Below are 11,506 nucleotides of genomic sequence, written 5' to 3'. Positions count from 1 at the left end.
CGCAAAGCCGTGTTTTGCCTTCTTCGTTTCGTTCGCCCAGAATTGGCAAGATGTAAAACAACTTGCCGCTCCCTCTGGCGACCAATACAAACGGCTAAAGTAGCGCTTTAGTTTAGATAATTGACATTGTGCCTCTTTGAAAAACAAACAATAAAGTACGTATTCACTACAACATACAATCATGTAGCTTACTCAATCACGCATGTAAAACAACAAACAAGTAATTTAAGACTACATTTAAACGGGACCAATAAAAATCAAAATTTAAGTACACATAAAATTTTTAAAAGTTATCTAAAAGTTTCTTTAAACTTTAAAAAAAAACGAAACAGCCTCTTTAAGATCGCGCAAAATCGAACCGCCAGAAAAATTGTATATTACATTAGCGCACGAAAAAGAAATATCAAAACCCAGAGGCAATTTAAGTTGTGTTTTGGGTTATAAACATATAAATAGCATAGTCTGTGTGTATCGTTTGCGCTCTTATGACCATTTGTGAAAAAATCGGGGAGAAATTTTGAGTAACGAAAGGTTTTAGAGAGTTTTTATTACTTCTTTATATATTCTTCTGTTATCAGTAGTTCGAATTCCAACCTAATTTTCAATACTAGCAGTCAACAACTTTGTTTTAGTTATATTAATATCGATTATACAGAGATGAGGATGCTGTCGAACGGTACTTAACATTTGTTTTCGTCTGTCGTTAAATAGTAGGGACTCGTAGAGCAAGATTTTATAAAAGTGTCCGAACCTGACCCCGTTTACCAACTTCTCCCACACTTTAAAATTATTCTTTATTACGCATAGTTAACTTTCTCAGCTTGTTTTAATACAGCCGAAAACTTAAACAGTTTTGTGGTTTTAAAATTTAAACATGTGAAGGGTAGACTATCTGTTCGGAAACACATTGTATATGACTAAGACAATAAATCTCGATAAACTCCTTATAACAAAGTTTTCATAAATGTCCACAACATACAAATGGACTTCATGGCTGATTGTTTAAACTTTAAAGTCTGGCGTTGTCACCAATGCATTGACGCTTAATTCCTTCCTGCTCAAGGGTTTAATTAAGCAGTCGTGCTTTGTCTCAGTGTAGCAGCAACAAATCACTGGTTCCGTATGTTTGGTGCTCGGGTAATGGCTCTAGTTTAAATCCTAATGGTTCCATAGCGTGCCTCGCAGTAGGACCTTGTCCATAAAGTATAGAATACTTATCCGCTAAAGAGCCAGTGTTAGTTTTAACGCAAGATTGTTGAGTTAAATATTACTACAGAATTCAGAGCATTGCAGCAAGTAGTAGTAAAATATGACGAGCAAAAGCGACACATTCACCACCGAACGATCCATTGAACTATTCAGTGCAATTTATGTTTCAGTTGGAGTTATAGTTGGATCTGGAATATTCGTTTCACCAAATGGCGTTTTCGGTAACTTGCTGTTTTGCAGGTTTTTAAACATTCAAATGTATATATGTTTATTACCATTAGCGTATTTTTTACGACTGTCGTTTAGTCGCTATATACTCTCCTGCCTCACTTTTATTATGCATCCTAATTCACCTTCTCAACATTATTAGAAAACAACATTATTATTACTGTTTTCAGCCGCTGCGAACTACAGTGTTGGTGTCACGTTGATTATTTGGGTATTTGGTGGACTGATTGCTATGCTTTCAACACTGTGCTACTGTGAACTCGCAACTTCGATACCAGAGTCGGGTAGCGATTACACTTACCTTACATACGCGTATCATCCAGCATTGGCATTTCTTATACCGTGGATGAACACTTTGTTACCTACAGCTGACTCTATTTTAATGCTGACATTTGCCCGCTACGCTGTTGAGCCGTTTTTCGAGTGTACGACACCGCCCGTTCAAAGCGTGAAACTTATTGCCATTTGCTTACTTTTGTTTATCACAGCTATCAATGTACTCAGCGTGAAAAGCGCCGTTCGTATGCAGGTATACGTTTCACACCCATACTGTATTGCAAAAATATAACTAGCTCCATTTTTGCCAGATAGCGTTCGCATGGTGTAAGCTGGCTGCAATATCTTTCATCGTTGTCAGTGCGGTTATTTTCTGCATGAAAGACAGTTCTGTTGCTTCAGAAAATTTCCGTAACGCTTTCGAAGGAAAATCATTAAAAGGAATTTCGTTTTTGACTTTGTCCAAAGCTTTTTATACGGTAGGTTGTTTAACCGCAATTTACAAAATATTTTTTTGTTATTTATTGGCATTATCAAAAGAAACATCTCTTACTTTTACGTTACTTTTTTTGTCAAAAATCCACGTAATATTAACTGCTTATGTTTTAAGGTCACGTGGTCTTATCAAGGATGGAATTCTTTGTGTCACGTGACGGAGGAAATTAAAGAACCTGGAAAAACAATTCCAAAAGCTTCACTTCTTACAATAGCTGCCGTGGTGGTTATCTATCTTGCCATTAATACTGCATACTTCTCTGGTAATACTCTATCACTTTAGACAGTTTCTGCTGAATACTTTTTCAACCCGATGTCATTTCAGTGTTGTCAGTTGATGAAATGGCATCTTCTAAGATCGTTGCATTACCATTCGCATTGAAAGCGATGGGGGGAGCATCATGGATAGTTCCTCTTACAGTTTGCCTGTGCACTGCTGGGTCTTACAATGGTGGCGTTTTAACATACGGTAGATTGTCTTACGTGGCAGCCAGACGTGGACATTTACCGCAGGTTTGTCAATTTTGCAAGATAGTTAGTATTGTGTTGTAGGATGGGGTACTTTTAGCACATATTATCTCATACTCCTTAATCTTTAAGTAATAGTTAATAACACTATTTTAGAACCGTAAAGATACTGTTATATGATTCTTTGAATTTTGTTCGTTTACTACTAAATAGGACATTAAAATAAAATGAAATCGTGTTCAATCTTCCCAGATCCTACTATAACATTTGCACAAAGGATTATATATCGTTTTTTTGGAACAGGTTTTTAGAATGCTCCATGTTCACAAACGCATCCCAATACCTGCACTTATTCTCAACAACATCGGCTCAATTGTTTTGATATGCATTGGAGATTTTGAAATTTTAATACAAATTTTTGGATTCGTAAATTGGATCTTTACCGGACTCAGTTCTCTCTCTGTGTTAATCTTAAGAAAACGGCTTCCTAAACTAACCCGCCCCTACAAGGTAAAGCTGTCATTTGCAAAAATAGTCTTATTAATACTTTTGGTTCAAATTTGATCGACAGGTTCCAACCGTTGTCCCAATCATTATGTCAGCGGTTTCTTTTTTCTTTGTCATTCTCCCGTTATTGAACAACCCACACTTCTTATATCTTTACGCACTTATGTATTTCGCATTAGGTCTTACGTTTTATTATATATTTGTGCATTGCGGCTGCGTTTTACCTGGTGTAGTCCGAACCACAATTTTTATTCAAACGTTGCTAAAAGTGGCACCGGTTCAGTGGAAACCCGAAGGCGTTCAAAAGATGAAGAAGTTATAGTATTATATACTTGCAGTTTACTGTGGTTGTTGAATGACTCAATGTTATTTTAACTTCTCTTGAAGTGGAATAGACATAGACAAATGTACTTTTTCGTTTCCGTATTGTCTATGCTGAAACAACAGGATATACCTTATAAACAGTACGATACTCGGTCTAGTAAACAGTTATAATGCTGCTTAAACTGTCTAGTTTAACGCATAATAAGACATCAGTTATATCAGTAATAAATCAGATATTAGTAATCGCACATGAAGCGGGCGCGAATAATACTCGAGTATCACCTCTTAAGGTTTCTCTCTCTTATACTTCCGAAGGTCAGTTTTGGCCCTATATGTCAAAAAATATTTACTCTGCGGTTACCATCTGCCGCGGATGTACATGGCCCAATGTTCTTGGCCAAAACCTAAGCTTATATACTTTTTAGATATGATGGAAAAAGTATGCCCGCCGACGTGAACGCTCAGCAGACAAGTATTGGCAATATTTAGTTTAGGTACAGGTCAGTGATCGGCGGTGAATAACCCCAGTATTTGCCGGAAACTTTCGGTAAATTTTGAATATGGAATGTATAGAGCATGGTAGGGTGGGGGAAGACGGAGCGCACTTTTCATTCTAATTGTTTTCAAGATGACCGAGCCTAGGCACAAACTTATGTACTGCAAGTTCCCATACACTGACTTTAACATATGACCATTATACTCTTCGCCGTTCTTGTGACATAAATTATTTTACTTTTGTCCACAAGCGCATCACAGTTTCTGGTTTAAAACAGGCAACTACATTTCAGCAATAATTTTTTTGAGGCACTGAATGGAAGAGAATCAAAATAAATGCTTTGCCGCAATCCTGCCTGTATAATTACAGTCTAATGTAGAACTCGTTATCGATTTCTTTGTATAATAGTTTTGCAGCATACATAGCCTATTCACGCATTTATTGAATTCCGCGTATTGGGTTATTTTGTTGCAATAACGTATCAGCAATTGGCAATTGACTTCTGTCTAAATTTTCCAAGTCTCTCAACTCGACCGCACAGCATTTTAAACTGTTTTCTATGTTGCTTGAATGAGGACTGAAATATGATTCGCATACCATACAAGGCCCACGGCAATATTTACAAAGACCTGCAAGTTGTATAGTGGCAGCTACAACTGCTGTGTCAATACGCCATGGCAGCTTGGTAAGCAGAAAAAGGAAACTCTCGCCCCCATTTAGAAACGAGGTGTGTTTAAAGTAGGTGACGAAGATGTTTGTGGCCTTGTTTTGTACAGCACTCAGGAAAACGTGCTAAGTTAGCCGGCGAATACAAAAGCATGACATACAACTTGTACATTATAGCGTACAATGTAATTTTATATGATTTTCAAGGTAATCACTAAAAGTACCTGAGGCAGTGTGATACTTTACAGCGGCGTAGCAATGTCTACCGAAACAAATGCAGAAGATAAGTTTACGACGAGGAGAAGTATTGGTATGTTTAGTGGAGTGTTTGTGGCATCTGGTGTGGTGATAGGATCAGGAATATTCATTTCTCCCCACGGAGTCTTTGGTAAATTTAAAACGTTGGCTTGTGTCGGTATAAAAATGTTAGTTATGTCTTGTTTTTTAGCCGCTGCGAACTACAGCGTGGGCGTCACGTTGATTATTTGGGTGTTTGGTGGACTGATTGCTATGCTTTCAACACTGTGCTACTGTGAACTTGCAACTTCGATACCAGAGTCGGGCAGCGATTACACTTACCTGACATACGCGTATCATCCAGCATTGGCATTTCTTATACCGTGGATGAACACTTTGTTACCTACAGCCGACTCTATTTTAATGCTGACATTTGCCCGCTACGCAACAGAACCGTTCTTCGTTGATTCACAACCACCAGAAGAAAGCGTAAAACTTGTCGCTATTTGTTTGTTGTTGTTTATCACAGCTATCAACGTACTTACCAACAAATTGGCAGTTCGTTTACAGGTAAATCTATTCTTACTAATTAAACATAAGTTCTTTACAATTATTCTTCCAGATTGCCTTTACTTGGTCAAAGTACATTGCAATCACTGTTGTCGTTATCAGCGCTGTTGCGTTTTGCATTGGTCAGCCTTCTGTCGCCCAAGAAAACTTTAGTAATGCATTTGCACATGACAGCGTTAGTGGGATTACACCATTGGCTTTATCAAACGCTTTTTACCAGGTAACAGAACACTGTGGACATCCAGGCATATTATAGTATGCATTAAGGTCTGCTGTCACAATACCGTTTTAAAACGTCACCTTCACGTAAATGTAAAATGCTGTAACTGATTTCCTCTCTCAGAATACGATAAACACATATATGTCAACCTACATATAGGTCATGTGGTCATACGAGGGATGGAACGCTCTATGCAGTGTGACAGAGGAGGTAAAAAATCCAGGAAAAACAATTCCAAGAGCAACTGTGGTCACTATTGGTCTTGTAACGATCGTCTACCTGATGATTAACTGCGCATACTTCTCAGGCAAGATTAAATCACGTTGCGTTTGGCCCTGATAAGGTATGCAGTCAAATCGATGTCATTTCAGTGTTGTCAGTTGATGAAATGGCATCTTCTAAGATCGTTGCATTACCATTCGCATTGAAAGCGATGGGGGGAGCATCGTGGATAGTTCCTCTTACAGTTTGCCTGTGCACTGCTGGGTCTTACAGTGCGGGAATTCTCACATTTGGTAGAGGATCGTACGTGGCAGCTCGACGCGGACATTTTCCGCAGGTTAGAGTAATCTTCGTTTTAATTTTTATGTGGTTTATAGATTATACACCATGTGCTCTTAGATTTTCGGGATGCTTCACATACACAAGCGCATTCCAAGTACAGCACTTGCTCTCAATTGCATAGCAGCCATTGTGCTAATTAGTATCGGTCAATTCTCCACTTTAATCGACACCTTTGGATTTGTAAACTGGACTTTCAAAGCCCTTTCTACCTTAGCTGTTTTAATCATCAGGAAAAGACTGCCCGAACTTAACAGACCATACAAGGTAATATATATAAAAAAAATAACTTAGGATACGTGCTTAAACTGGGATAACAAAAAGTACATGACAATTCTAATCTCATTTTAATGCAGGTACCGACCATTATTCCCGTGTTTTTGATTTTTCTGTCGCTCTTCTTCGTTGTTGTACCTCTCATAAACAACCCACATTTCCTGTATTTTTACGCGATTGCATTTTTTGCTGTGGGTCTTCTTTACTATTTACTCTTTGTCCATAAAGGATATAAAATTCCTGGTTCGGAACGAACAACACGATTTCTACAGAAATTATTACAAGTTGCCCCGTGCGAGTGGGAAAAGACAAACTGATAATAAGTCTTTACATGAGTGGTTGCTATTAAACAAAAAACGAAACACCTTTCATTTTATTTTCTCACTTTTGGTAGTAAACAAAGAACATTCAAAGAATTATAAAACCGTATCCCCAACACTTCTCTAGACTTCTGTTCAAAACACGATCAGGATATTTGAACGTTATGTGATTAAGGTGTCCCATATTACCCCATCGTACTATAATATACAGTAGGGCAAGGGAAGATAGGACACATTTTTATTCTATTTTCTCGTCGCATTTGGTAGTAAACAAAGAAAATTAAAGAATTACAAAACCATATCCTCACGACTCCCAATGAAATGTTAAACGTCGTCCAATTTTTTTCTTTTTTTGTATTTTTTTTAGATGTGTCAAACTTTGACAAAATATAAGATTGTATTTAAATGATTTAATATATGTAATAAAACAATGGTGGGGTTGAGCGGTGGACTCCGCTTCTATATAACAATTAATGCTGCAATTAGCAATGGGATTAGAACACTGATGAGAGACTTTGCCTTTATAGTGTAACAATGCTAAGACCTTTTCGTGTTGTAAAGTATTTCTTCTCCACTTTGTATTTTCGACATGTTTCTCGATATACATACATAAGAGCTAAGCTCCAATGCGTAGGCACGTATTAAACTAATTTGCATAGTATTAAATAACCCTTATACTAAAACAGCCGACTAAGCTTGATCACATACCAACCCGAAGTAACCAAACCGTTTGTCGTAGCCACTGGTGAATGTGGACTAGTAGGTGAAATGCATTTATGCATGTAATATATCTCATGAAGACTTATGATGTATGAGTGATTGGTAAAAAATATGTGTAAATATGCGTTGTATAACTCCTACATGCTATGTTGACTATGTGAACTTAAACTAGTTATAACCTTGTAGTCCCGGGAACGTTTGTTTGGGAGAATTCGGACAATTTTAATGACGCAGTAATTAGGTAATGTTAGAAGTTGATAATGTAATAATCAAGGGAGGAAAAATAACAACAAAAACAACTGTTCGACGAAAACAGGATCTAAATATGCTTACGTGCTTAATACTGCTTTTCGGTTGCTGTGTGGTGCGACTTGTGAACCAGCCAACCTAGACTGAGTTTGCAATCGTAGAGTCGGATCTAGGTTGAGCGAGATATAAAGCTCGGGACACATGAAGTCGGCACAGTTCAGAGTCGAGTACAGACGGTGGAGTTAGGGGACCACCTGCACCACACATCTGCCGACATGCTGGTATTGTATCTTTTTTCAAACGACACCAAAATTGTTGTTTTTGTTTAACTATAACTCAAGGTCTCAAGATATTTAATTTCAAAGATAATGATAGATTTTATGGGGAATTACCGTTACAGAGAAAACACAAAGAAGAAATATATTCGTTCTTTTTCTTATTTGGTCTCCCGTTTACTCCAGTAAGCTGAGGTGTGTATAGCAGCTCCCGGTGTTGTCTGCAATGCGGCAGATTCTTCATAAGTACCATAATTGTAACTGCAATATCTTTTTTCAAAGGGCTATATACATGAAATATATTTAGTAAAATGGGAAAATTGCAGTCGTTTTCCGTCGAGTTTAATCAAGGCAAATCGGTGTACAGACCAGGAGAGATCGTGTATGGAAGTGTTGTTATTACTCTTGCTGCTCCTATGACCACGAAAGGTACAATTGTACTAAGTAAAGTGTTGATGGAAATTTTTATACTTGCAGGAAAGTATGTTAGTTGAACACAAAACTCGTATCGAATGAGTTTTATCTCATTAAGCTGTAATCATAGGCGGATCTAGGATCATTCTGACGAGGGTGTTCGAAAGAAAAAGTTTAACTTATAATTGCAAATCGTCGGATTTATATATGCGTAAATCAACCCGTAAGTTTTAATTCGCCACTTCCATTCGCCCGCGGTAGCAGCATTAATCTATGCTACGCATAATGAAGTCATTATTTACGCGGGATTTACTGGAGACAAGCAAAACGAAGTAGTAGGGATTCGCACTTTGATTATTTACGTCATTTTCAATTTTCGTAATCAATTATTGCCTCACAGAAACTTTTTGACTAATGAACCAAACGTTCGTTGTATGTGGTGGTTCGTATTGCCACAATAATTTTAACATCACTTATATTTACAACACCGGTTAGGCAGCCTTAAAACATAACACGATACGCATATTTCTGAAAAGCCTGTTACTACTTTTTGCTATAGCGCGAATTTGCTATAACGGCATAAGAATTCAGTAAAACAAACAATATCACTACTTAACTTAACAGACGATGTTTTATCGCTGCATCGTATTTTAAACGATTTAGGCCGTAACAATCAACCTAAATCAATCTTTTCCAGAAGTATTGCCGCTTTATATTTAAAATATTTTGGTCCACCAAGCAGAATGTTTGTTGGGAAATATTAGGGATTCACAGTACACGTGAATTCATTGCATCATAATAGCGATTGTTTGACCGTACAAACTTTGGTTTGACCCAAGTTTGACCTAGCAATTAATTACAACAAAATAGCAATTCACACGTCGATTATTTGCGTCATAATACGGACTCACATCTTTATTATTTGGCCTGCGGGTGCTTAAATACAGGTTGAATGTTTGCTTTTATACGTCTGAAGTTAACAAATACAATACGAGCCCTAATAAATACGTACCGAGTGAAAAGTTTTCGAGAAAAATATTACAAAACATATTCTACCATCTATACTGTTGGCGTCGCTATAATTTAATTTTAGGTGGTATGTAGCGCTATAAAATATTCAAAGCTGGATCTGGAGTAAATTCTATAATTATGTTTTTATGACAAATATTAATACCTACGATTAATATTTTTTTAGGTTTTTCAGTGTTGACTCCATTTTCTAGGCTAGAAATAACATACCAATTCAGTTCCTACTTGAATCAAAAGCTTTTTTTAAGTTTTAACGTGTAAACGTCGTGTCTGGAACATTTTCAACGGAGCCTCTGTTACCCTTTTTGCATGGTAAAAAGTTAATGCGAATAGCGATCCGCATTAACTCGTCATATGATAACTCGCTAACCACGTTATTTTGTATGATCATTGGCTTATGCGCTTATTTTAGCGCAATATTATTAAATCTAGTTTATAAAATCAGTTTTCATACTTTATGGTGCTATTACCAACGAAAACCTATAAAATTAATACCCGAAAAAGATTAGGCTCTTAAAAATCTAGTTTATAAATATAAATCTAGTTTATAAAATAAGTTTTCATACTTTATGGTGCTATTACCAACGTAAACCTATAAAATTAATACCCGAAAAAGATTAGGCTCTTAAAAGTAAAACTGTACTTTCACCTTACTTTTCTTTACTCGCATAATGCGAGTAACAACCAACCTCCTACAGCAGATGATACGCTTATGACGTTATGCGTGTTAACTTTGTTTTTGTGAGTAAATATGCGAGTACTTACGCGCATAAAAGTTACCATGCAAAAAGGGTATTAATAAATTTGGACCGGGTGGTCATTTTATTTGTTCCGACCTACACCGCATGCGCAGTAGCGTCTCGGCGCATGCGCAAGGGCGCCGCGTAGAAATATATCAATCGGAAACAGAGTCGACTCAAATCGGAAAAAATATATTACGTCACCGGTGTCAAAATAACCAATAAAACATAAAAATACTTCATGCCCGTATTTAAATTTTGTCGCATTTCCTTTGTTAATTTACCGTTCCTAGCTCGGGAGACAGTATGTAAATACGATAATATGGATAACGGTTGCAACAAATTACGCAATCAGGCACATACATTAAAAATAGTCGTATTGTAGTTGATTTTAAGTCACGGAACTTTGATTTAAATCAACATACAAACGATCGTTACTTAGACGCGCGCCGTTTTTCGTTAGAGCTACGCAAACGAAAATATGTAAAACAAGAGATCACAGATCTAATGAATGAACACGTTTTAAACTAATTAGCATAAGATAGTAGAGCCGGGGAAGATGGGACACCTTTAACACATATTATCCAAACAGCCTGATCGTGTTTTAAACAATTAACAACGGTCTGTGGAAGTCGTGAAGATACGGTTTTATAATTCGTTAAATGTTCTTTGTTTACTACCAAATGAAAAGAGAAAACAAAATGAAAAGGTGTCCCATCTACCAGGGGCGCAACCAGGGGGGCTGTTTTGCTGTCATGACAGCCCCCTTTTCCGCAGACACGCACGCAGCCAGAAAGTGATAAGACGCACACACACGCGTTGCATTTAATATTACATTCCTTCGCTTAAAATTGGAATAACTTTTCGTTCAATTGTTACGTCACTTGTCCTATTGTAACGTAACTATTAATTATGACGTTTCATAATATAACAATCTGGAGGAATGTGCTAACTGCCCAACCAACCACGAGATCAAAACATCGTGTATGAGCGTCACATTTTTACGCTCTGCCCCGGCGTAGGAAATAAAGGAAGACGCATGTGGTAGCATACATTCAACACTTAACAAACGAAGCAATCGTTGTGAATTTATTCTCGTGAAAAGTGACGTAATAAAACTCTGGTTCTCGTGCGGTGCCAAACGAACACGTTTTTTGGCCTTTGCCCAAGCTCTGCCGGGGGCGATACTTTGTAATAATATATTTGCAATTTGGCAATTGTGTTGG

General features: G+C 37.3%; 3 protein-coding genes across 13 annotated transcripts in view; all 3 read left to right on the top strand.

Annotated features, from left to right (window-relative positions):
• The first annotated feature begins 149 nt into the window (after window positions 1-149).
• Window positions 150-3,509, top strand: LOC113474289 (b(0,+)-type amino acid transporter 1-like). The gene is made up of 7 exons (XM_026834750.1): window positions 150-1,430; window positions 1,608-1,966; window positions 2,025-2,192; window positions 2,324-2,471; window positions 2,534-2,721; window positions 2,980-3,186; window positions 3,248-3,509. The coding sequence occupies exons 1-7, from the start codon at window positions 1,310-1,312 to the stop codon at window positions 3,503-3,505; spliced, it is 1,449 nt and encodes a 482-aa protein (XP_026690551.1). The 5' UTR covers window positions 150-1,309; the 3' UTR covers window positions 3,506-3,509.
• A 75-nt stretch (window positions 3,510-3,584) lies between these two features.
• Window positions 3,585-6,904, top strand: LOC100183737 (b(0,+)-type amino acid transporter 1-like). Of its 4 annotated transcripts, XM_018813691.2 has the most exons (7): window positions 3,844-5,057; window positions 5,118-5,476; window positions 5,529-5,696; window positions 5,856-6,003; window positions 6,068-6,255; window positions 6,318-6,524; window positions 6,614-6,904. In XM_018813691.2, the coding sequence occupies exons 1-7, from the start codon at window positions 4,928-4,930 to the stop codon at window positions 6,848-6,850; spliced, it is 1,437 nt and encodes a 478-aa protein (XP_018669236.1). In that variant the 5' UTR covers window positions 3,844-4,927; the 3' UTR covers window positions 6,851-6,904. The 4 variants fall into 4 exon arrangements, with proteins under 4 accessions (XP_018669240.1, XP_018669242.1, XP_018669235.1 ...); XM_018813697.2 differs by lacking the exon at window positions 5,529-5,696 and having other exon boundaries at window positions 3,821-5,057; XM_018813690.2 differs by having other exon boundaries at window positions 3,822-5,476.
• A 1,363-nt stretch (window positions 6,905-8,267) lies between these two features.
• Window positions 8,268-11,506, top strand: part of LOC100178217 (arrestin domain-containing protein 3-like) — a 17,793-nt gene continuing 14,554 nt past the window's right edge. For 5 of the 8 annotated variants that reach the window (XM_026835057.1, XM_026835076.1, XM_026835055.1 and 2 more), the window contains exon 1: window positions 8,269-8,526. In XM_026835057.1, coding sequence (XP_026690858.1) covers window positions 8,409-8,526 — 118 coding nt within the window. In that variant the 5' untranslated portion in view covers window positions 8,269-8,408. Of the gene's footprint in view, window positions 8,527-8,703; window positions 8,735-11,506 lie in introns of those variants that run through there. The other 3 variants (XM_026835068.1, XM_026835058.1, XM_026835072.1) reach the window with 2 other exon arrangements.

Source organism: Ciona intestinalis, chromosome 1 (assembly GCF_000224145.3).
Source record: "Ciona intestinalis chromosome 1, KH, whole genome shotgun sequence".
NCBI lineage: Eukaryota > Metazoa > Chordata > Ascidiacea > Phlebobranchia > Cionidae > Ciona > Ciona intestinalis.
The sequence above is the reverse complement of the archived record's forward strand: the minus strand, read 5'-3'. Positions and strand labels throughout refer to the sequence as shown.

Excerpts from the sequence above, each read along its gene's own strand:
- LOC100183737 (XM_018813690.2), top strand. The coding sequence starts at position 4,928 with ATGTCTACCGAAACAAATGCAGAAGATAAGTTTACGACGAGGAGAAGT. Across the intron at positions 5,477-5,528 it reads AATTGGCAGTTCGTTTACAG|ATTGCCTTTACTTGGTCAAA; the intron begins GTAAATCTATTC and ends TTATTCTTCCAG. Across the intron at positions 6,256-6,317 it reads GACGCGGACATTTTCCGCAG|ATTTTCGGGATGCTTCACAT; the intron begins GTTAGAGTAATC and ends ATGTGCTCTTAG.
- LOC113474289 (XM_026834750.1), top strand. The coding sequence starts at position 1,310 with ATGACGAGCAAAAGCGACACATTCACCACCGAACGATCCATTGAACTA. Across the intron at positions 1,431-1,607 it reads TTCACCAAATGGCGTTTTCG|CCGCTGCGAACTACAGTGTT; the intron begins GTAACTTGCTGT and ends TACTGTTTTCAG. Across the intron at positions 2,472-2,533 it reads TAATACTGCATACTTCTCTG|TGTTGTCAGTTGATGAAATG; the intron begins GTAATACTCTAT and ends ATGTCATTTCAG.